The 25,920-nt window shown below is 38.6% G+C and overlaps 1 protein-coding gene across 4 annotated transcripts in view; it reads left to right on the top strand.

The window, feature by feature from the left end:
* Positions 1–25,920, top strand: part of SLC38A4 (solute carrier family 38 member 4) — a 68,497-nt gene that overhangs the window by 33,728 nt on the left and 8,849 nt on the right. For all 4 annotated transcript variants that reach the window (XM_082636759.1, XM_082636760.1, XM_082636757.1 and 1 more), the window contains exons 2-13: positions 4,821–5,050; positions 9,167–9,257; positions 9,992–10,107; positions 13,178–13,251; positions 13,714–13,806; positions 18,403–18,484; positions 18,571–18,653; positions 18,754–18,812; positions 19,687–19,962; positions 20,094–20,173; positions 21,506–21,606; positions 23,366–23,490. In XM_082636759.1, the coding sequence (XP_082492885.1) occupies positions 4,932–5,050; positions 9,167–9,257; positions 9,992–10,107; positions 13,178–13,251; positions 13,714–13,806; positions 18,403–18,484; positions 18,571–18,653; positions 18,754–18,812; positions 19,687–19,962; positions 20,094–20,173; positions 21,506–21,606; positions 23,366–23,490 (1,299 nt within the window). In that variant the 5' untranslated portion in view covers positions 4,821–4,931. The remainder of the gene's footprint in view (positions 1–4,820; positions 5,051–9,166; positions 9,258–9,991; positions 10,108–13,177; positions 13,252–13,713; positions 13,807–18,402; positions 18,485–18,570; positions 18,654–18,753; positions 18,813–19,686; positions 19,963–20,093; positions 20,174–21,505; positions 21,607–23,365; positions 23,491–25,920) is intronic.

The raw sequence follows: 25,920 nt of genomic DNA, 5'->3' as shown, positions 1-25,920 counted from the left end.
AACCACAAAAGTTCTGTAAAATAATAGCAGTGTCAATAACAAATGGAAGTTTTAAGAATTCCTAGAAGCCAGGAAGCAGATAGGGCTAGAAAACCTGTGAAAGAGAAAAGGAACCGGGGTAAACCAGGTAAATGAGCTTTTTTCCAGAAGGACCCAGTAGCGGTTCCAAGTTAAGTCAATATATACAAAGAGGAGGCATGAATCACCAACAACCAATGACCAGGTCTTCACCAAGGAGCCTTGGTTTGGACTCTTGGTCTGTTTGGGCTTCCTCTTTAGCCCAAAGGATAAGGCTGTAATCTAGTCTGAAAGAGAGCCTGAGAATGGACTCTATAATAAATATCAGGGCCTCCACAGCAGGCAAAAAGGGATAACAAGCAGGAATGGAAGCTCCATCAAAAGGGGAAAATACATCACTGTGTTTTTCTTCCAGAGGCACCTTGCCTACAGTGCCAGCTGTGTCTGTGAGTGGGGTCCTGCAGGTGTTCTGCACACAGACCGGGTGCATAGATGCCACTTACCCAGGACCCACGAGGGAGCAACCCATCAGTGTAATGAGCCTGCAAGATTTCAGAGAAACCCCAAGGACTAGCTTTCTAAGCTAACCAATATATTCTTCATTCACAAATATGAACAGGCAACCTAGGATCGCTAAGAGTTTAAGGAAAACCAGGCTTATGGAAGAGAAGGGCCAAGATTAACAAACTGAATAACTCCAGGAAAAAAAGACATAATTTAGGGGACAAAGAGAGCTTTTGGAAATTTCTAATCAATAGCCTTAGAAAGGGTTGAGTAAATACTGCATCTGTAAAACAAACAAAAAAAGCTGTCATGAAAAGAGAGGAAGAGACTGAACAGATTCTCAGAAATTAAAAACATGAGTGTGAAAAATAATTAGTGGGCAGGTTGAAAAATAAAATGGGTACAGCTTAAAAGTAAACAATGTTTTTCTACTCTACTCTTAATACTTTCTTCTGATACCAGAAGTATGGGTTTTTCTCACACTGACAAATTCTCCCACACCAGCTGGGAGTCCTACAATTCAGTCAGTTCTGACACTGTTTCCTGGAATCAACATCAGTTCCCACAGGTTAAGGGCTCAGTCCCACAAGACTGCCTCCACTTCAGATGCAATGGCAAGTCCAGACCTCCTGTACTTCTGGCCAGCCGGCTATAAATCAGATTTAATAATTTTCTAGAATTGCTCACAGAACTCAGGAAAACAGTTACTTACTAGATTACTGGTTTATTATAGAAGGATATAATTCAGGAACGGCCAGATGGCAGAGATGCATAGGACAAAGTATGAGGGGGAGGATCTCAGAGCTTTCATGCCCTTGCCTGGTGTGCCACCCTCCTAGCACCTCCATATGGTAACCAATCCAGAAGCTCTCTAAACCCCTTTAGTTAGGATTTTTTATGGAGGCTTCATTAACTAGGCATGACTGATTAACTCACTGGCCATTAGTGAGTCCCCACCCACTCTCCTCTCCCAGGAGGTTGGAAGTGGGGCTGAAAGCTCCAACTCTCTAATCACTTGGTTGGTTCCCCTGGCAACCATCCCCCCCATCCTTAGGGGCTTTACAAAAGTCACTTCATTAACGTAAACTCAGGTGTGTTTGAAAGGGTCTTGCTATGAATAACAACAATGACAAAAACCCCTTTATCACTCCAGAGCTATTTCAGGAACTGGGGACAAAACCCAAATATTAATTTATTGTATTACATTTGGAGCTCTGTGCCAGGAATGAGGATGAAGATCAAATATATATTTATTATTATATCACAATGTCACACAACTGAAGATCAAATTTGTTATTTTGGACATTGAGGAACTATCCCTGAACATTGAGTAATAAAGAGATGGGAAATAAAGAGAAAATCTTGGCAATAGAGATCAAGTGGTCCAATATATGACTAATACAAGTTTTAGAGGGAAGAAACAGATTTAAAATAGTAGAACATTTTCATGGTCAGAAGAAAGACACAAGTCTTTTCAATGAATGGGCTCTCCACGTGTGGTGTAAGATGAATTTTTAAAACTACTCACATCTAGTTACATCCTGGAGAAATTTCAGATTGTGATAAGGATCCTAAAACCCTCCAAAAGAAAAAAAAATCAAAGAAATGAGAATCTGACTCATCAGTGGAAGCTAGAAATCAAGAGGCAAATATGTTCAACATTATGAAGGAAAATGATTTTGAATCTAGAATTCAAACAATCAAAAAAGTTTGAGGGCAAAGTAAAGACATTTTCCAATATGACACAACTCAGAAATTCTGTTTACAAACATGGACCTATTGTGTGAAAAAAAGTTATTCAAGGCAGTATTTCAGCACAATGCAAAATGAATTGAAGAAAGGAGATGGCATGGCATTCAAGGAACATTGGCAGCTGAACAAGACCCAGAGGATGGAGGAGAAAGCCATTCAGAAAGTAAAAGGGCATGGATAATTTACATTCAAAGTTTTAGTAATATAGGATTATATTTCCTTTATTATGTAGTCAAATATACCATAGGTTCTTTGGGCATACTATTTACACAATCATAATGTTGTAAATACTGATTATTCATTTTTAGTGTTCAGAAACATCCTTTAGATAAATTGTGATTTGTTTTACAGAATAGGATGAAATTATTATGCATCTCAACATTGTAGAAGTATTTCATGAACTGAAACAATTAGAAGGGTGGGGGAAGGAATTAGGAGTATAGAAAGAAGTATGCTAATTTCCTTATCCTTCCTAAGTGTCAGTCTAGAGTTGATAAACCAAGTCAGAGAGGTTTTAGTGAATAGTTTAAATTTAGAATGACTAACTTTAAATGAAGAACTAAAAACAGTAACTGTCGTTAGTGATTGCTACTGGGAAGTGAAACTGATTTTGCGATACGCGGGCCTCTCACTGTTGTGGCCTCTCCCGTTGCGGAGCACAGGCTCCGGACACACAGGCTCAGCGGCCATGGCTCACGGGCCCAGCTGCTCCGTGGCATGTGCGATCTTCCCGGAGCGGGGCACGAACCCATGTCCCCTGCATCAGCAAGCAGACTCTCAACCACTGCGCCACCAGGGAAGCCCTATCTTTTTTAACTGTATGTGTGTTTTACTTCTATTCTCTCTAGTACTTTTAACATTTCTCTCTTCATCTTTGATGTTATATACTTACACTACCTCATATTAATGTATTCATTTTTCTTCCTCTTGCTTGAAGTACTGTGTGATTTTTTAAATCAGGAGGGCTACTATCTTTCTTTAGTTCCCAACAGTTCTTTGCCATTATGTCCTTTTTGTCTCTCCCTAGTCTCATAATTTTCTCATATTAGAATAACTATTAGGGTATGTTTAACCTTGTTTTTCTCATTTTTCTTCCCCATGTCTCTTAACTTCTTTATATTTTTCTTTCTTTCTTTGTGATGTAATTTGAGTGATTTCCACTGATTTATTTTCCAGTTTCATTACTCTCCCTTCAGCTGAGTTTTTTATATGACTATATATTTTATTTTTAGAATTCTTTTATTGGCTGTTTCTCATACTAGCCTGATTTGTTTTTACCGTGCTCTTAATCTGTGGATGTTATTTCTTATTTTGAATCTTTTATTACCTTTTATTATATTAATTTTAAAGTCCATTTTAAGTTACTTTGCAGTTTGTAGTCACTCGGGTATGAATCTTATTATTTCTTGTGCCTACTGACACTCCTAATGAGTTTCCATGTGTGATTTGTAACTTTTGTGATTTCGGGTATGAACTCATTTTGAGTGTGAGTTGTCTTTCACAGATGTGCTGCTGCAGCACTGGATGGTGGAGACCTTCTCATGTGGCTGTTTCATATTTGTCAGGGGATTTGTGGATTCCATGAATTCTGGAGCAATTTTTATGTTAGTTTCTCTACTCAGGATTTCCTTACCAAATGGGTAGTGCATATTCCAGAACCACACATTCCAAGAGTAATAGTGTTTCTCCCAATATAATGATTCAACAAGAATTTCAATAGTAAAAATTTCAGAACATTAACATTAATGGATTCATAGCATCTTTTAACACAGTGCCAGTCCACCCCTTTTCACTTTACAGTTGAGGAAAATGAGGTCAAAAAGTTAAATAACTTGTGCTGAAATCCAATGAATTAAAGGCAGAGCAGAACCTAAAAGCTGGACCTTTTTCTTGTTAAAGTGCATTTCAACTTTATATAGATGGTGACTGAGGCTGATTCAAAGATAAACCTGTACTTGCTTTTGTTACTATTCTTAACTTTGGCTTCATGATCCAAGTGCCTGGAAAGTGGCTCCCTGAGGCTGATCCTACCCTGTGTTGCATGTTATCAAGCATTTTGGTGGTGTTAATTCTTTCATGCCCAATTAACAAATTAAAGCAGTAATTTTCTGTGTTACTGCTGGTAGAGACACTGGTAGATTCTGCCTTGGCAGATCTTCCTTTATCAACAGTTTACTATTGTCACCCTTTTAAGTCATGCAATCTGCTTACAAATAGCTAAAGCTTCTTAAAGACTGCTGCCATGTCTTAAGATTTTTTTTTCTTCCTACAGTGACTAGCAAAGCACCTGCCACACATAGGCATTCTATAAATACCTGATGATTTGGCAATTTATTAAGAATTTTCCTTTTTCTCTTCCATTTTCTTTATCTTTCTTTTTTTTTTTGTATTGGGTAATGGAACCTTTGGGGACATGTTTATGTGAAGTTTTCAGGAGTTTACTTCCTTTCCATGTTTTTACAGAGAACATACACAAATAAGTGACTAGTGTTTATTTATCTAATTTAAAGTAAATTATAATGATTTATTTTGTGTTCTGTGTGCAGAACAGAGTGTTCTGAACATAACTCCAAGTAGAAGAGCCTCAAGCTGAAGGTACAGTATCTTGTTTACACTGAAGGAGCTTGTGTGTGGACAAGAAAGCGCTGACAGCTCAAATGGATCCCATGGAACTGAGCAATGTCAACATCGAACCTGATGATGAGAGCATCAGTGGAGAAAGTATTCAAGATAGCTACACCGAGATGGGAAATTTAGAAAAGGCAGCAATGAGCAGGTATGGGGTTAAAATAACCAGGTTCCATGGAAAAATAAGAGACATTTATGGACATGGAAAACAAGGTTTTTGTTGGGAAAAATTGGATTTATTACCTATTTGAGACATAACAATGACTTTGATGTTAACACATCAACTCTCTGATCCTGAAGTACACTTTATTATATTATTATTGTATATCAATCCTTTGTGTGATTTAGAATTGCAGTTATAGTGTTCTTGTCCCTATTAATAATATAGAATAATTTAAATGATATTAGCCTATCACTTCTGTTACCTTTTGGACTGTTCTCTCAGCCTCCTCTTCCTCTGACTGCCCTGTAAGTGTTGCTACATCTCCAGAGTTCTGCAGGGATTCTTCTCTGGCTAAAAGTGTCCTATGAGCAAGCTTATTCACAGCCATCAGGCTTCACCCACTGAACATATGCCATATCTTCTGCCTGTTCCACTTCTATTTCAACTCACAGATGTGTTTACTACACATCTCTACTGGATGACTCATGTGTCTGAATTGCCTCATTGATAAAGTCAAACTTGTAATGTCTAATATTGAACTACTGCCATTCCCTTCAAACTCTGCCCCTCCTCGAGCAAACCCATCTTGGTGAAAGTCATCACTATCATTCAGGAACTCAATCAAAGGATGTTTGGTGTCAACTTTGGCTCATCCTTTCCCCAAAACCGCACATCCAATGTTCAACTATATCTGGTTGGTTCTACCTCATTAATATTTCAAATCTCCCCACTTGTCTGTACCTATTCTATTGCCATCTTACTATAGGCCCTCATCATCTGTCACCTGTCTACTAGAACAGCCCTGATTTGTCTTCCTGTCTTATATTTTGCTCTCTTCCAACTAGCCCTTCACATCCCTTGCAAAAGTAATCTTTTACAATTGCAAATTGACTTATGTTCCATCCCTGGGTAAACACTTTCAGTGGTTCCCCATTAGCTATAGGAGAAAGATTAGACTATACATACATTGCTTGGCATATAAGGCCTTTCATGATCTGGCCCTCATCTAGCTTTCCTGTCCATCTCTTGCCCTGCTCCCTGTTTGTACCCTCTTTCCTAGCCTTGTCGAGCCACTCAGAGCTTCTGTTCCTTCATTAACTCTGCCCTGTGTGCCTGGAATGCCCTTTTTTTAGTATTACTCACTCACCTTACCCTTTTGCTCTATTGACTGCACTCATCCTTCAAGACTCAGCTCAATGTTAGTTCTCCTGTGAAGCCTTCCCCCAGTTAGAAGTGACCACCCCCTGCTTTGTGTAACCTCTCCCTGTCCAGATGGTCACGATGCCACTACAACATGTTAATGGTACTGCCTGGTACATAGTAGCTGCACAACTGTTATTTGATAAGTTTATTAATTTCTCACAAAATATTATATAACACAAATTATGCATGACTTAAGACATTCAGAAGTGAATATTTGACCAAATCTCAGTCTGAAGTAGAGAATATTATCCTCAAACCAAGACGTCTTATTGCATTCACAACATCCAGGAAGGGTGTCTGGAGGAAGCACTGCTCTTCCTCCAAGAAGCCAGCACAGTAAACGTTAGTGCTGTCAGACGAGAGAGGCTGTGGAGATGTAAACGTGATGCTTTCTAGTTAGGTGACTCTTGAGGAAGCACAATGTGGTAGAACCAGGGCTTTGGAATCTGCAGAGGAGTTACCTGATCTTGGAGAAGATATTCATCTTCTTTGAGCTTCAGTGGAAAATGCAGAATGGCAAACCAACACCTACTTTGCTGAGGATTAAGTGAGTGCCTTTGAGATAGATGATACTCAGTAAACTTTTGTTTTTCCTCCTCCACTTCATCACCCTCAGGAAATTGATCAAATCTGAGGGCTCTTTTGTTTCTGAGAAGGATGCACACAGATATGAGCTCTATGGAGGTGGCAGAGCTGAAGGGGACATGGTCCTAAGAACAGTCCTACAGAGTCATTCCATTTGATCCTCTGAAAGCCATCATGGAAAGAGCAAGAATGCTTTTGTTAGCTTCAGTTAATGTGTTCTGGAACACTTACAGTGACCTAGCTTGTAACTCCTGACTCAAGTGGGTCATCATTTTGCAATTGTATGATCACTTTAAAAAGATGGGTTTTGTTTATGTTTGGATAGATCTCTTAAATGTAAATTTAGAGGGAAGTTCAACATAATACATTTATTTGGAATCATTATACTTATGTTTTCAATATATGCTGGGTTTGGTATTAAATCATTGAAGACACTGGGGACATTTCTCATATATTTTATTCAATCTTGGCATGTTTTTTGACTACAACTCATCTCATGCCAAAATATGAACATGCAAATGCCTCAAAGGAGAAAGTCTATTTACTTTCACATTTAAAAATTTTAAAATTACTCATGGACTAAAGGATTCTAACTTATTGATTAAGGTTAAAATAGAACATTGGACGTTCCAGAGTTTAAATCTAGATGACACTTTTGTTTTTATAATCGTTAGGTTCATTTTGGGCTCCAGTTCATCTTATGGTCTCTGTTTCCAACTATGAACATTATGTACCAGTCTCCACATAGCAAGTATATTAACTACGGACATTAAAATAAAGCACAAAAGGGAGGGGGAGTGCAGAAGTGCAGAGATGGAAGAAGGCAGCATCTGAGGGCATTATACTTCCTTCCAGAAATAGGAGAAAAATGACAGGATATGTTCCTAACTTGTACACCATGAGGTTCAAGAAAATCCACTTCTTGAGTTTTAGAAAAGCACACAAAACTTTATGATTTTGTCTGCTCATTCTATCTACACTTTATATTGTTCTCTATTCTCAGAAAGTAACCTTGTTATCCCTCTTTCTCATAAAGATATATTCAGAATTAGCTTCTATTATAAGAGATCATTTGTACAGATCTATAATAATTATTTTCCCCTTTTATATTTCTAAGGGTTATTTTAATAAAATACTCTCCAATCATTTTATTTTACTTTCTCATGCAAGAAATGCCCTAAAATTGTGATCTATCTAATTATAAAGCACTTTAAAGAAGCATACATATTTGAGCATTTCCTGTAACAAAAAGAAAGCCTGTGTGATATTTTGCAGTATCAAAATGCAATGGTGGCAGCCGAACTCATTAGTCAAGCCTTTCGGAAATGTGACTGGTACTAGATCCATATCCTCAAAACCTCTGGCATAGAGCTCCAGGAGCCGACCAGTACTATCAGGGGATGTGCAGCTTCCAGCCTGTACCAAGTAGACCGCAGTCATAATGTTCCATGGATAGTGACATCTTAAAGTCCTCCCAACTCTTCTATTAATTCATTGGATTTCTTTAATGTTTTTCTTAGTTTCGTTCATTGTCTAACAATTCAAGTACATTTTCAGAGTAATTAAACTACACACCCTCACACACAACCAAACACATCACAGAGCTACCATCCAACTCCTTTCCAGCAAGGGATATGTCTATAAAAAGATGGAGCCAAAAATGAGGAAAATACCAGCTACAGTGCCCTGCCCAGGGCTGCATGGCACTGTGGGAGACCATAGACCTGGGATCTGGTGCGGCTGGACACACTAACTCACTCTTCTGAGCCATAGTCGCCGCATATTTAGAGCAGAGACATGGAAGTTTCTCTCACAGAGATATTTGAGCATCAAGTGAGATGGGATCACAGTGCCAAGGCACTTAATAAATATTTACTGAATTAATAAGATCCTCTGATCATGGTGTATTAGCAGTTGAGAAAACTCAGTCACTACTCTGTTCCCTTTCTTTGGGAGGGCTCGAAATGGCAACAAAATTAGCTCTAATTATACTCTCTCTCTCTCTCTCTCTTTTTTTTTTTTTTACGTAGTCAATGTGTGAAGAAGAAATGTGGCTTAAAAAAGATCCCAACTAAAAAAATATTTTCTTTCTTCATAACTTTCTCCCTCCCTCCCAAAGTATATTCATAAATGGGGCTCAGTCATTGGTCTGGAAGGAACAGTAGTTTGTGGAGGAGAAGAGGAAAAAAAAGTCTTAAGTGTCTTGTTTTTCCTCTCCTAATTCAGTGACAGATCACCTGAAACATAAGTATAACTCAGAGCATTTACTAGATGTTTTTACTGTCTTCTTTTCCTTTGTGTGTATGTGTTCAGTCAATTTACTAATGAAGATGCTGAAAGTCAGAAATTTCTGACAAATGGATTTTTGGGGAAAAAGAAGCTGGCAGATTATGACGATGAACATGTAAGTGACTTTCTGCTTTCTGGCAGTAAACAGGACTTGAGGATGTCTGATCTACCTGGGTCTCTGTGCAAAAACAAAGTGACTGAAATTTTCCAAGCCTTGATCAGCACATTCTCTGTTTATTCAGGCCCTTACTGGAATAAGGGCTTGTTTTTCCTGTTCGCCATATGGCTGCATAAATCATTTATGAAATTTATTTGTTTTTTGGAGAAATCATTTTAACCCAAATGTAATCTGCAATCCTACATGCTTTCCCTTCTTTATATTACTCAACCTGTATTTTTTATTTTTACTGAGACCCCTGCTTAAATCAAGTAATACATTCCACTGAAAATTACACACTTTTATTGAAGTTGAGTCATGACTTTTTTTTTTTTTTTTTTTTTTTTTGTGGTATGCGGGCCTCCCACTGTTGTGGCCTCTCCCATTGCGGAGCACAGGCTCCGGACACGCAGGCTCAGCGGCCATGGCTCACGGGCCCAGCCGCTCCGCGGCATGTGGGATCCTCCCAGACCAGAGCTCAAACCCGTGTCCCCTGCACCGGCAGGCGGACTCTCAACCACTGCGCCACCAGGGAAGCCCGAGTCATGACTTTTATTCACTGTGATTTTCTCTTAATCTTCACTATTGGATGGTAGTCTCCTCCAGTAAAGATAATATAGGATAAGAATAATCCAAAAAAAGGTTCGTCCTTTGGCAAACGTTTGCTTATCACGCATCCCTTTTTCTTCAAGCATCCTGGAACCACCTCCTTTGGAATGTCTTCATTCAATCTGAGTAATGCCATCATGGGCAGTGGAATCCTGGGCTTGTCCTATGCCATGGCCAACACAGGGATCATCCTTTTTATGTAAGTGAATGGACATATCTACACTTGGTTCAAAGCCCATGCATACCTGGTGCTCTTTCAATTAATCTGAAGTTTGATCTTAGTGAATAGGAATAATCTGAGAAAATATTAACATATTCTCTTCCTTTTAAATAAAACAACAATGAAAAGTAATCAGAGCAGTCTAATCATCATACCAAATGGCAGAAAGTTTATGTGCCCAATCCCCCAAACTGCTGGAACAGCCCTACCAGTCCATAGAAACCATTTTACAAAGTAATTCGTTATAAAATAATTTGGTGTTTAACAGTTAAAAAGATCTTTCCTGGCAGGAAATCTGACTTTATACACACTCTTAGGAAAAACATCCCTTCCCAAACCAGACCTACAGATTCCTGCATGCCCTGGTCCCATCCCCTGTGCCCCTATATACAAGATATACTGGGCACAGTGAACTTCTCTCCACCCCATGAAGCTGCCATTCCCTCTCACCACAGGTCCTTTGCACGTGATCTTGGAACCTTCTTTCCTTTCCTCTTCAGCTAGTTAACTCCTCACAACTCAGCTCAGCCTCACCTCAGTTATGCCTTCTCCCAATCTCCGTGACGGGGACAAACCACCTTATTAGACACTCATCACAGTGTTAATATTTTAGTGCAGTCATCTGATTCATTTGGTTAATGTCTCTCTCCCTTGCTAGACTATCATCTCCAAAGGGTTGAGCCTATGTCTGTTTTTACTCACTGCATGTCTGTATCCCCAAGACCTAGAAACAGTGCTTGGCACGGGGATTTTGCAGAGTGGCCAAAGTTTATACCTAAACCAATGCACTTTATCCAAACTTGGTCAAATGCTGCCTAGTGGTAGCAGCATCACATAGCCAACCTGGAGGATGGACACCACATTTTCTGTGACAGACAGCCACAGACATCTGTGCATTACGTACAGCCTGGTATTTTCAAAGACACAGTTGGTGGCAGTGAAATGCTTCACAAGAATAAAGTCTATGGGGACTGACTGTAAAAAAAAAAAAAAAAAAAAAGAATAAAGTCTAATGTTAGTCAGGCATCAGTATGAATGCAGATCACAACCCCTAATGCAGTGCTGGAGTCTTAAATAACTGTCTAAGAATGCAACATTTATATTATAAATATATGCTATTTGTGTTCTGAATATCACTTATGATTAGGTAATCACACAGCTATTTGAGGGCTACGGATCGGGCTGAACTATAAATATTTATATTGTGTCAGTGCTTTGATTGAACTGTTAGATGTCATATTTTTTAGCTGAATGGGTTTTGATATCAGCTTTACTTTTCTAAGCCACATTTGAAATAAAGTAGTGTTTAAAAATTTTCTGTCTCCTAATGGCTAGAGGTATATTCATATGCATAGTTGTACACTTTTATAATGTACACTATCTCTAAGACAAAAGACTGCCTTCTTCTTACTAATTACACATACCATTAAAATTAATTAGGGGGCTTCCCTGGTGGCGCAGTGGTTGAGAGTCCACCTGCCAATACAGGGGACATGGGTTCGTGCCCCGGTCGGGAAGATCCCACATGCCGCAGAGCGGCTGGGCCCGTGAACCATGGCCACGGAGCCTGCCTATGCGGAGCCTGTGCTCCACAAGGGGAGAGGCCACAACAGTGAGAGGCCTGCGTACCACAAATAAATAAATAAATAAATAAAATAAAATAATTAATTAGGAAATTTTCATAGATCACTGATGAATAGAAGTAAGAAACACTCCCCCCAGTCCTAGAGTTCATTTTCATGGCAGGAGAGTATTCCACTTTTAAAACTGAAAGCCTCATTTCAGGCCTGTAAACATTTAGCAGATTAATTTGGCCAGAACAATTACATAGCTAGATATCATGAGGTGTGTTTTGTGTATCCAAGTAGCCCAAACTGTATTCAGCAATCTCCCTTAATTCCCAACAAGTGACATAGGATTTCATAGGTGTTACTTTTAGTATTTTCTGCCAAAGCAGAAAGTGTATTTAGAATACAGGGTATGCTCATTATTTTTCCAGGGAACAAAATTATATAATCTGACTTACATAATTCTTTTAAAACAGGTCAATTCATAACGTATATGGAAAAATGTATGAATAAGACATTGATTAGGCAGTTCTGGTGAACATGTTTTGTGAAAGAAAAAAAAAAGTACAATAGAGCTAAAATAGTTATAACATTTGTAACTCGTGGTCTAAATCTACGTTTGTAACATTGACTTCCCAAGAAATTACCAAAGAATTAGATCAGTTGAGGGGAGACTGTTTGGTACGCTCTCATCATATTAAACAAAGGATAAGATTTTTTTTTAATTTCAGGTAAAGTTTAGTATTGTGCCTTAATTTATTATATAGTTGCTTCTACCTACACTCTTTATTTTTGCTGTCCAATTCTTGTTTTTTGGAGAAGCATTGATCACTGTATACATAAAGAAATCGTATATGCCTGTGGACATGTGGAGGGTCCTGAGCCAGAAATGATTTTTCTGAATACAGAAAAGGTTTTCCTGCACCCTAGACTTACCTTTCTCTGTTGTCTCTATTATACAGGCAATTGCCAGACCCTCTGGTTCATCACTGTCATCTAATATGTAAACTCAGTAGTAACGGAGCTCAGAATTTGCTTTGACTTCTGTATTTCTAGATTTTAGATTAATGTTTAGTCAGGTCATTGAATATCCCTTCAATTATAAATGTTCATGGGAATATCACGCAAATATGGTGTACATATACCCATATGCTGAGTAAGTATTTGCTAATTTTGCTATACATTTAGCATCTAAGTTATAAACCAGATTCTACTACTGGGTAGAATCTAAGACTAAAAAAGGTGTGTTAGGAACTTCCAATAGTACGTTTTGGCCCATAAAATAAAGCCAATTCCAGTTCTGGGACATTTAAGGGCATTGGTGGAGTTCTGAAAAGAATTTTTCAGCTTCTGCCAAATCCACATACTCTCGGAAAGTTAATGATTGAAAAGACCGGTGTAATAATGTATTGTAACATCTAATATTATTACATCTTAATTTTTGTAGAAACATTATTGTCTCCTCTCTATTCCCTTCACAGAATCATGCTGCTTGCCGTGGCAATCCTATCTCTCTATTCAGTTCATCTTTTATTAAAGACTGCCAAGGAAGGAGGTATGCTACTCCCTAGACCTAAGACATGCTATTTTGATTCTCATCAAAGGGTATTTAAGTCTTTAGCTCTATACCTATAGGATGGTGTTAGTCAATTTTGCATTTCATTTTCTTCTAACCCCAATCACATGGTCTCTCCATGTTTTTAGTTATCTGGGCAAGTGGGACAAGTGAAAGTCATCCTGCTCAGGTTCAAGCCAAATAGAGAAAGACTTTTGGTGGATGATAGAAATAACAGTTCTGACTTGCTGCATGGAGCCAAGATGTATGAAGGCATCGCTTCTTGTTTGGGGAACATTTACCATATTTTGTAATGGCTTTTGAGATTGCGTATTTGGGGTTTGTAATTTCTATATAGTGTTTATTTACATGTTTGAGGCTCCAGTGTAGAATTACATAGAAATATTTTAGTCACGAAAACAGTTTTTTTTAAAACAAGTTTCTTTTCATTTTTGATTACAGGATCTTTAATTTATGAAAAACTAGGTGAAAAGGCATTTGGATGGCCTGGGAAAATCGGAGCCTTTATTTCCATTACAATGCAGAACATTGGAGGTAAGAGGATCCAGCTTTCAACAAACCGTTTAAACTTTCTAAAAGATGTTCAAGAAATAAGAAAACTCGGGCTTCCCTGGTGGCGCAGTGGTTGAGAGTCCGCCTGCCGATGCAGGGGACACGGGTTCGTGCCCCGGTCCGGGAAGATCCCACATGCCGTGGAGAGGCTGGGCCCGTGAGCCATGGCCGCTAAGCCTGCGCCTCCGGAGCCTGTGCTCCACAACGGGAGAGGCCACAACAGTGAGAGGCCCGTGTACCGAAAAAAAAAAAAAAAGAAAGAAAGAAATAATAAAACTCAATGGCAATGAATAGGCCCTTTAAATACAGAAAAATAGCCATTTTATCATTTTTAAATTTCAAAAGTAGAGTTTCCTAAATAGATTTTCTCTTTAATTGCTCTTTAATCCCTCTTTAATTGAAAATGGCAATATCTAAGAAATGAAATACTATATAAAACCCTACCAAATAAATTCTAGAACTAAAATATAAAATAAAACCTTTCTTGATTTCAAATGGCTTTAAATATTACTTTTAAAAGTTAAAGCATTGGTGCTTATATCTGTCATTGCCCAAACAGTTGATGTGTCACATGTATGATTGAGTTTATTTCATAAAAGGGAAAATTTAGTATCTGAGGCACATAGCCAAATTTTGGGGTCCTTGAGACACAGCCTGCACAGAGCCAGCCCATTGTAGAGTATCCCTAGAAATTGTGCTAATGCAAAAATCTGGCTAAGCTTCGGAAGCATTAGAAAGCACAGATTTCTTGGTTCTACAGATTCTTTTAATTCCTACTGAATGTTCACTTCCAGAGGAGAGCTGAGAAGTACATATTTTTAATAGTGTTCCAGGTGATATGTATGCCGACCAGCTTCACTGGTCCTATCGTGTCTTTGACCCTCAAAAGGCATCTTGACCCATATTTCAGATGTCCTACTGGCTAAGTCTCCTTGCACGACCTGGACTATATCACCACGTAGTGGAACTTATTTCCTCACCTCCTACCCCGTCCCCAAACCTGTTATTCTATACTTCTGTTCTTTCATCTCAGTGAACAATACCAGCAGCATCCAGTTTCTTAAGCCACCAAGCTGGGTGTCAGCCTAAACTTTTCCCTCTCTCCCTAACCCTGACAATCCAATCAAATACCAGCTTTTATCCATTCTTTCTCCTATTTAGCCTTTGAATCTCTCCTCTCCTTCTGGTCTCACTACCACACTTCAGGTGATTACTATTTCTGCTCAGACTTTTGCAGTAGACATCTACCTGTTATTCCTGTATTCAGTTTCCCCTCTTCCATCTGTAACTCGTCTTCCAAATTAACTTTCTCAAATTCAGATCTACTCTTGCTTTTCACATGCATAAACTTCTTCAGCATGCCCTCGTGATTTTCAAGATAAAATTTTAACTCTTTAGTCTGACATATAAGGGTTTTCATCATCTTTCCTTTGCCTACCTTTCTGATACCTTTCCTACAAACCCTAATATCTCTCTCTCTGTGTCTCTCTACCTATCTGTCTATCTATCCTCTGTTCCCTATGTGTCCTGTGTCATACTATAACAAACTATATTTAGTTCCCCTACTTTTACAATCTTCCAGCCCTAACACATACACATTCTCTGGCTCTCCCTCTGTTTGCTCCATGATCCATCGGTCTCTAGGCTATTAGGTACTAGCTCTTCTGGACTCCCTTAACCTTGTGTGTATATATCTGGTATGTCACTGTTTTTTAAAAGACATTTTAAAACCCATGAGTAGAGAATAGACTTTTGACACCTGATAACACCTGAATTTGAGTTTGTTTCTGTCACTATCTATGACCTTGGGAAAATCACTTACACCTCTGAGTCCAATTTTTCCACCTATGCAATTGAGAGTAATAGTTCATCCTCACAGTGTCATAATAATACAAGTTCAGTACATGCACCCTTCCTCTCCAGTTCTTGGATTCAATATCCATGTCACTGGAGCCCTCCTGGTTGTTTTTAAATGGCATTTTTATAATTATAAGACAAATGTATGCTAATTGTGAAAAAAGGAAAACATTACATAAATATATAAATTACAAAGAAGTGTTTATGTAAATCATCCTTAGAAAAACCCATGCCAGGTTTTCCTCTATGACAAATTGAACAAATATATTGTTACTGTTAAAACAGGATCATCTTCTAATACTGATTTACAGCTTGCTTTTTTTATTTAACAATATGCCTTGAATGTTTTTGCATATTACTCTTTTTAATGGCTTTTGAGCTTTCCATTGTATAAATACACCATAATTGGTTTACTGAATCCCTTGATGAACAGTTTTGGATCGTTTCCAGTTTTTTACTATTGCAAACAATGCTGCAATAAATAAACTTGCACAGAGATCTTGCAAGGAGGTCATTCTTCTTGATTAATAAAATCACTGGAATTATCTAGTATTTCTAGAATGCAGCAATTTCTTTAGTAACCTTTATCCAACTATACCTGCTCCTGATAACAGATAGTTGGTAGGCAGATAAATAAAATCAGTCATATCTTAATGATCTGTATTTATGTCTTTCATATTTTTTGTATCGTAAGACTACAGTCCTGGGTAGAATTTGGTAGTAACACTGGAATTGTTTCATTCATTTTACTGGCATTGGGTCCCAAGCATATAAGTCCCCCATTCCCCACCAAATAAACTGCTTTACATTTGGTTCAAATTCTCAGCCTTATCAAGATTTAAAATATCAAGCTTTTCATAAGATCTCTTCATAGGTGATCTAATATACTTGTTTGGACCACTGAACTAACTGGACATACACATGCTTAGCCCTGAGCCCAACAGGCTGAGTGGCAACAACATTGTCTATTGTTCCAAGTATAGCTACTGTTATGCTTCTAAACAATGGAATAAACTATAACATGGTCTCTCAGTCAAGCCCCTCACCCCACAGTGTGGCTTTAAGGGAGTGAGATGAAATTTCATACACCTTTCCTGAAAATCTCTCACTTTGGTTACTCTATGTGATTAGTGGTTATTGTGGCCTAAAAGAAATCACTGTATTTCTGTATTTAGCAACTCCACATTTAGAACGTTTAATTTTCTCAATCCCCTGAAAAATTAACACTGACCATTAGCAGAATAATGTTGACATTACCCAGACAAGTCTGGATCATTCTGAATTTTCGAAGACCAAACACATTAACAGTGGTGACATCACTGAGAGTCAGCAACTAATAGCTCTAAAATTGAATGGTACCTCACTGAACCAGTTAATCAGAAATATCTCCTCTGTTTACCCTCTGTAAGATTTAGCTTTAGCCAAGGTCTTTGTAAAGATTAACCAAATCATGTTTACAGAAGACACATCAGATATTGTAAAAATCATTTCATTTTCACAATAGAGAAGAAACACTGGCCTGAAATCAGGGATCTTATATTTTGGATGTGGTCTGTCATTTTCAAGCTGTGCGATCTTGGACATGTCAGTTAAGCTCTCAAAATTTTTATATCCTCAGCTGTGGAATGAAGATGATAAGTTGCACCTTGCTCTTTCACGTGGATTTTCAGCTGATCACATGCAGAACTAAACAATGTAGGGAATTGTTATCACCGTTATTACTTTTGTTTGAGATTAAGGAAATATTTTAAGCTATTAATAGTTCAATCTGCAACTTAGATATCTGCTTTAAATGTCTGTTAGCAAAAATTCACCAGAAGGATGTAGCACACACTTAAACCCTGCAATGCGAAACTTGTCAGTTTTATTTTCAATTGAGTCTTTTGATCACGTGTGAAATAGTAAATTAGTCTTATTCTTCATTGAGTGGATGGACTTGGGAAAGGGATGTTGCATAAATCCCTACAATTGTAGGAAAAATTTTATGTTATGCATATGTATGCATAAATATTTTTCCAGGGAGAGGGTTTATAGATTTTATAGATCAGGTATTCAGAAGAGTACATGGTCACACATACATCACTTATCTAGACGTTCAAGAAATTTTGCCACTTTGTATGATTTCTTATTTGGACAAAGGATATAGAAAAAACTTCATTGACAAAGGTTAGAGAAGCTATCCTCTCTTGTACTTATTTTTTTTAATCAATCCAGTATGACTCCAGTTTGGAGAATCAGTGGTCTGAGATTTTGTATGCCCCCTAGGGAGATTACAGAGGACTAAACTGGTGCCCACCTAGGGAGGGCAGAGTGACATGTATTCTACCCAACTCCACCCTGCAATTCCCCCCGTTCTTTTGTGGCCGCCAGACCCCCGCCCGAGTTCTAGATACTAAAACAGGCACACTCAGTAAGGTCATGATGACTTATAACAATTGAGGAAAAACCTTTGAAACTGCAGCTTCACTGAAAACCTCAGAGCTGGATTTAACACAGAATCAGCATTGATACTGTTAGCAAAGGTCCATAGGCAAGAGCCAAAGGGCCAAATGTCTATTTATGAGAAGAACTTGGAAACAGTACAGAATACATAGTGGGTGGCTTTTCTTTCGGTTTGGGAGTTACTGAGAAGGAAGGGTATACCAATGCCTGGACTTCTCACAACTTGCCTGTGACTTTGGTGTTGTGCACACCACTAAGCTCTCATGTTTTCCCTTTTAGCCATGTCAAGCTACCTCTTCATTATTAAATATGAACTACCTGAAGTAATCAGAGCGTTCATGGGACTTGAAGAAAATACTGGGTATGTCTTCTGCTCTCTCTGTAACATCAAGAGACTCATTCTACTTGGTCTTTTCTGATCCTAATATTCTGGTCTCTCTTTTCTAGAGAATGGTATGTCAATGGCAACTACCTCGTCATATTTGTGTCAGTTGGAATCATTCTTCCACTTTCTCTTCTTAAAAATTTAGGTAAAGTCATTTTCCATTTTTATTTTCATTTTGTATTCCAAGAGGTAAGCTGATTGTGGACGCCATGTTCACCTTCCGGAATTTCTCTGCTAACCCCTAGGTTACCTGGGTTATACCAGTGGATTTTCTCTTACCTGCATGGTGTTTTTTGTCAGTGTGGTAAGTGAGTTTTGACATGATCCTTGTAACTTGGTAGGCGTGTGATGCTTTCAGTGCCTGAATTGGTGTCCTCATTTTGGTTCAAGGACATCATTAGCATGAAATAGTTCTTGTATCACAAGCAATTTCCTTGTACTCTAATTTGGAATGAGAAAAGAACAGTCATGAGTTTAAAAATAGTTGAGTTAGAATGTCAAGACCATTGCTAATAGTATGTTCTAGGCATACTGAATGTATATTTGGACGAAAGGAACACTTCAAGGAGAAATGTGACAACAACCCAGTATTTAGACAGGCGGAGGAAAAAGAAGGGAAGAGTCCCAGAAGCTAAGTGAGTAGGCTGTAGAATTAGCCATATTTACATGAATCAGCCATTTTCTCTTACTCATTCTACCCATGAAGAGAAGGTGACCACAGTGGAATTAAAGAAAGAAATCCTCTCCCCACCCCACTCCCTCTCCCCTCCAAAAGGGGGAATTTCTGCTAATAACATGAATGCCAACATTTATATAGCATTTCCCCAAAGAGGCAAAGGAGGAGGGGGGAATTTCCTGATGACCCATATTTTCATTAGTTTGAAGAAATGAAAGAGATGCAACATAGCAAGAAAATGATCATCTTTCTCATGGAAGAGTATGCATGAAGTTTGGGATAGATTCACGCAAAATACTGTCTTGTTGACTCTTGCCAACCATGGTTCCAACTCTTTACATCAAACTGAGACTAGAGGGAGTCTCCCTCGTCCATTAGTCTAAAAGGAATCCTCAGCAGACTTCCCTCACCTCTACCCCATAAACCACCCACAGGGATTTTTGTTTCATTGTTTTCCTCAAAAGGCTGACTTGTTGTTGTTGTGTTAATGACCTGGGTCTAGGTGATTTACAAGAAATTCCAAATACCCTGCCCTCTGCCTGTTCTGGATCACAATGTTGGGAATCTGACATTCAACAATACAGTTCCAATGTACGTGATGATGTTACCCAACAACTCTGAGAGTAGTGGTGTAAACTTCATGATGGATTACACCCACCAGAATCCTGCAGAGCTAGATGAGAACCAGGCCAAGGGCTCTATTCATGGCAGTGGAGTAGAATACGAAGCACACAGTGATGACAAGTGTCAGCCCAAATACTTTGTATTCAACTCCCGGGTAAGTGAGAGGCCTAGGCCTCTAAGAGCCTAGCAACGTGGCCTCTGAGTTTTTATCTCACAAGATGAGATGGCCTGGCGTAGCTCTCTGTGTTGGAATGCTAAACATGCGTTGTTGTCTTTGTTTTTCAGACGGCCTATGCAATTCCCATCCTAGCATTTGCTTTTGTATGCCACCCTGAGGTCCTTCCCATCTACAGTGAACTTAAAGAGTAAGGCAGCCATTATTTTAGCATTCTAATTTGCTTTGAAAATGTGCTCATATTTTCAAAGGTGCTTTATACAGAAGCATAGTTTACAGCTTTGTCTTCACAGGAGGTTTATGCTATAACCACTCGTCAGTAATGTGCTTTGACCACAAAGGTGTGAATCAGCCCCCTCACTGCTTCCTTTTCTCTTGTTCCTTCATCCTAATGATCCAGTGGAGAGGTTCAGGACAGGGGGAGGATGAGCCAATGTCTGTAAGGATTTTGGCAAGCATGGGGAATTTGTATTTGAATATTGGTGGGAAGAAGTGAGGTCACCTGAACTGGAAATGACCCACACCCATGAAGACCAAAAATTATGATTAGGGTGGCCTGGGTAAGCCACTGATGTCACCTGTGGTCAGTTTTTAACCCTTGCCTAGAAGACATTCCACCACTGGGATGTGCCCGTATCTGGCCTTCATTGTCTAATCTGTATAATGGAGACACTGGCTAGACAATCTTCTTTCTTCCAGCTGATATTCTATGATTCCTTAATACTCTTTTCCCTTTGAGGTTGTTAACATGCCCTTGGGGATGAATGGGTCTGAGTCCACTACAGCAGCTTCTTCCTTTACCCTGAGGGGAGGTGGTCCTATAATTCTCATCTTCTTTACCCAGACATCAATAACCTCAGTCCTTGTTCTCACTAAATAGCAATAACTTGCCCCATATATTCAGATTTACCTCTTAAAAAATTTATAGAGCACTTTCAATTATTTTGATGTCTTTGATTTACTTGGAAAATCCCATGTAGTAGTTACTCTACACTTGATCTGAGCCGAAGGACAGAGAAGTGATAGCAGTTACCCCAGTGTCAGCAGCCAGGTGCCTCTAGAATGGTTTCCAGAAGCTGTCCAGGTAATGATATCAGGCTTCAGGTTGTCTGGACTCCTGGAAGTAGTGCTTTTTGCTGTTTCTAGTGGATTCTGGTCCTCAAATCTATCTCACTATGAAATATGAAGTCTTTCTACAATAGGAGCCTGTTTGAGCTTTGTGCTAATTACATTCTTAAATACTCAATAGACAAGCATATTTATCAACATAAAATAAACTGATCCTCATCTAGGAAAATAGTCCTTTCTAAGACTAAAGAAGTAGCCTTTAAGAAAAATGGAAACAAATCCTCCATAATTCCCTAAGGCAAATTTAAATAAGCTGTGTTTCTGCACTAGAAATGCCGTTTTATAATGAGTAACACAGGCACACATTCTTTTATTATTTTTAAAATTTTAATTGTAAGTAGTGATATTTTCATCTGTTCAGAAAACCAAAGCTCAGTGTTCTTTTTCTTTTCAGTCGGTCCCAGAGGAAGATGCAAACAGTGTCAAATGTTTCCATCACGGGGATGCTCGTCATGTACCTGCTTGCTGCCCTCTTTGGTTACCTAACCTTTTATGGTAGGTCACTCTATCAAAGTCATTTTCTTTGTGCAAATCCTAGTTGGACTGATCATTAATCCGGGTAGGTATAATTCTTTTAATTACTCTCAATAAACAGCGTGATCTGTAGATGCACATGCTCAATTAACATGCTATTTTAGTCTCATCATTTGACCTAAGAAAATGGAAAGTGAACCAGGCTGCCTAACAGGTTATAATAATTTGTGAATTCACACATATTTTGTAAAAACCTTCCCTCTACTTTAGTTATTTTCCTTAGGGGATAGAGGATATTTCTTTGGCTTGACTCTCTAAGCCATCTAAAGCTACATACATACTGTGAGAGTGAATCAGATTGCATGTTGTAAAGCTCTTTTAGTGGAATAACTAACTACCAAGCAAATGGCAGAAAAAGTACCAAGTCCTTGAGTTGGAACCTGCTTCTTGTTTACCAGTCAAGTCAAATCTGGGGGCTTGGAGCATTAGACAAATTTTCTGGGTTATCTCATTCTATTCTGTTATAGTGAATGGTTTCCTAAGAAAAAAGGACATGACAGAATTCCTTTCGATCTGGGGACGTACTATCAAAAAACAAAGTGACTACGGCCACGTTTGATTATGCCAAAAACATATCCACGTTTGATTATGCCAAAAACATAACAGGACACAAAAGGATCAAGATTGGTCTTCTCTTCGATGAAGCATGGCCCTACAGACAAATTTCAGGGAATCAAACATTAACACAAAACAATGTTATCAACACAAATATGTTTTTAAAATAAGCCTCTCTAACATTTTGCATTATTTTTTCCCTGCTGACTTGGTAAATTAAATTGATTACAAGACAAATTGGGTAGGAAGAGACTGGAGGGGGCACCATTTGCTTGTGTTTTTTTTGGTTTTTTGGTTTTTTGTTTTTGACTAATATTTGGCTTTTAACCAAGCACTGATTTAGATTGGGCATTAACTCTTCACTGGTTGGGAATTAATGAAAATTGGGTCAATGCCTTTGAAGGTATTTTTAACCCCCTTTGTCTGATTTAGAGGGGAGTAGTGGGAAAATCAGAGTACATCTGATTCTGTAAGCATTTCCTTGTCATTTATGCCTGGAATTCTGAAAGAAGTGTGTTTTCCAGGAGGGCAGCATCTTAATCTTATAGCAGAATTCATTGGGAGACCCTATAACAATCATACTAATTCATCTTTGTTACTTAATCTAATGAGTCTCAACTCAGTGAGACAAACAGAAAACTTGAAAAAGCCCAGAAGTATGTCTGTCAGTGTCATGATGGAGTCATAATTGTTGAGCTTGAAAAAGTGTTAAAGATCATTTGTCCTAGGGTTTCCATACTGGGTTTGGAGAAGCTGCTTCGGGGCTCACTGGGCAGGTGAGGGTGGAGGGAGGTGGCAAGATGTGAGGGACAGGCTGATGAGGCTTGGCTCTTTCATCCCTTTCAACCAGAGGACCTCAGCCTGTCCTCTGTTTTGTGATGCTTCTGTATAGCAGAGAAAGATTTATCACGATGCAAATGACTTAGAGAAGAGTCTTAGCAATTTTATATTACCTCCTGCAACTTTACAAGCTTCAGGGCCCTTTTGTTCATTGGAACAAAGGTCACATAGCTAATAAGCTAAGAGACAGGATAAAAGCAGAGGTGTCAGGATTCCCAGACCTGGGTTCTTTCTACTATACTGTGTTCCTTCTGCAAAACGTTGTCTTAGGTAAGCAGTGCCGATTTGACTACACCCAGTGGACTCATTCTCTTCCTCTTTGCAGGAGAAGTTGAAGATGAATTGCTTCATGCTTACAGCAAAGTGTACACATTTGACACCCCTCTCCTCATGGTACGCCTGGCCGTCCTTGTGGCAGTAACACTAACTGTGCCCATAGTGCTGTTCCCTGTAAGTACATGGCTTTGGTGAAAGAATCCTGCTTGACACCACAGATTAGTACATACGTGCTGACTTGATGTTGGTTTAATTATAATGCAATGCCCAGGAACATTATTTTTTTATATAGCATTTTGAACCCACTTAAAAATTGACTATGTAATATGTAGACAGAGCAAGTATTTTTTTAAATTTTTTATTTAAAAAAATTTTTTAAATTATTTTTGGTTGCACTGCGTGGCTTGCGGGCTTAGAGTTCCCCAACCAGGGATCCAATCCATGCCCGTGGCAGTGAAAGCACAGAGTCCTAACCACTGGACTTCCAGGGAATACTTGCTAGAGCAAGTATTTTTAAATGTTAAGTACTTTTTAAATGTAGGGGGAAAATCACAAAATTTATTTCTATGTATTTGTTTTACAGCTTTATTGAGGTTGAAATTAAATTTTTTAACATCTTTATTAGAGTATAATTGCTTTACAATGGTGTGTCAGTTTCTGCTTTATGACAAAGTGAATCAGTTATACATATACATATGTCCCCATATCTCTTCCCTCTTGCATCTCCCTCCCTCCCACCCTCCCTATCCCACCCCTCTAGGTGGTCACAAAGCACCGAGCTGATCTCCCTGTGCTATGCAGCTGCTTCCCACTAGTTATCTATTTTACATTTGGTAGTGTATATATGTCCATGCCACTCTCTCACTTTGTCCCAGCTTACCCTTCCCCCTCCCTGTATCCTCAAGTCCATTCTCTAGTAGGTCTGCATCTCTATTCCCATCTTGCCCCTAGGTTCTTCATGACCATTTTTCTTTTTTTTTTTAGATTCCATATATATGTGTTAGCATACAGTATTTGTTTTTCCCTTTCTGACTTACTTCACTCTGTATGACAGACTCTAGGTCCATCCACCTCACTACAAATAACTCTGTTTCATTCCTTTTTATGTCTGAGTAATATTCCATTGTATATATGTGCCACATCTTCTTTATCCATTCATCTGTTGATGGACACTTAGGTTGCTTCCATGTCCTGCCTATTGTAAGTAGAGCTGCAATGAACATTGTGATACATGACTCTTTTTGAATTATGGTTTTCTCAGGGTATATGCCCAGTAGTGGGATTGCTGGATTATATGGTAATTCTATTTTTAGTTTTTTAAGGAACCTCCATACTGTTATCCATAGTGGCTGTATCAATTTACATTCCCACCAACAGTGCAAGAGGGTTCCCTTTTCTCCACACCCTCTCCAGCATTTATTGTTTGTAAATTTTTTGATGATGGCCATTCTGACTGGTGTGAGATGATATCTCATTGTAGTTTTGATTTGCATTTCTCTAATGATTAATGATGTTGAGCATTCTTTCATGTGTTTGTTGGCAATGTGTATGTCTTCTTTGGAGAAATGTTTATTTAGGTTTTCTGCCCATTTTTGGATTGGGTTGTATGTTTTTTTGATATTGAGCTGCATGAGTTGCTTGTATGTTTTGGAGATTAATCCTTTGTCAGTTGCTTCATTTGCAAAGATTTTCTCCCATTCTGAGGGTTGTCTTTTCATCTTGTTTATGGTTTCCTTTGCTGTGCAAAATCACAGCAAGATCCTTTTTGACCCACCTCCTAGAGAAATGGAAATAAAAACAAAAATAAACAATGAAACTGACCTAATGAAACTGAAATTAATTTCTAAACTCAAATTCAAAAAAGCAGATCTTGAGCTTCTCTCTTGTGGATTAGTAGAAATGAGTAGGAATTCATATAACTTCTGAAATTTGAAAGCCGAAACCACTTTCAAATCATATTACATTTTCACCACAGTTCTGAAGGTATTTCATTCTCTCCCCCGATTTTATTGTGCTACCTAAACATCCAAAAGTCACCTTATTTAATCTGATTTCTTGAAGGCTAATGAGAAGGAGATTCATGTTAAGTAAATTACACACTAGAACCAAATTTCTTGAAAAATAGTTGTGTTATCCATCACATGTCTCTTCTTCTGCTGCTCCCAAGACTGACACACACCCTCTTGCCAGACTCGTACTAGGACGGTCCCTACATGGCATTTGCCATTGGCGCCAGTAGTCCTAGGATCACAGAGCAGGGCTGGTCATGGAGACTTGGGCTGCATGAGTTAAAATCACCACCTATGGATAAACACAAGTCTGCACTTTCCTGCCAACTCTTCTACTTTCATAAGCACTGAATTTAGCATTCATTTTAGGGGGAAAAATCAGTAGCCAGCACTGTCCTGCACAGAATGTTCCATACAGGGCCAAGCAGATGAGGACTGCTCATATAATGACACTGTGGTCACTTTAAATGCAGCTTGTGTGCTGAATTATTTTTTGGCACATTCCTTTTTCATGAGTGCATGAAATCAGATCCTTATTACTATGGCGGCCAAGAGTTTACTTTTAAATAATGTCTTGCCTCTCATATATCTGAAA

This window comes from Mesoplodon mirus (genome assembly GCF_964341445.2).
Source record: "Mesoplodon mirus genome assembly, chromosome: 11".
Taxonomy (NCBI): Eukaryota; Metazoa; Chordata; class Mammalia; order Artiodactyla; family Ziphiidae; genus Mesoplodon; species Mesoplodon mirus.
This window is presented reverse-complemented; position numbering and strand designations above follow the sequence as displayed.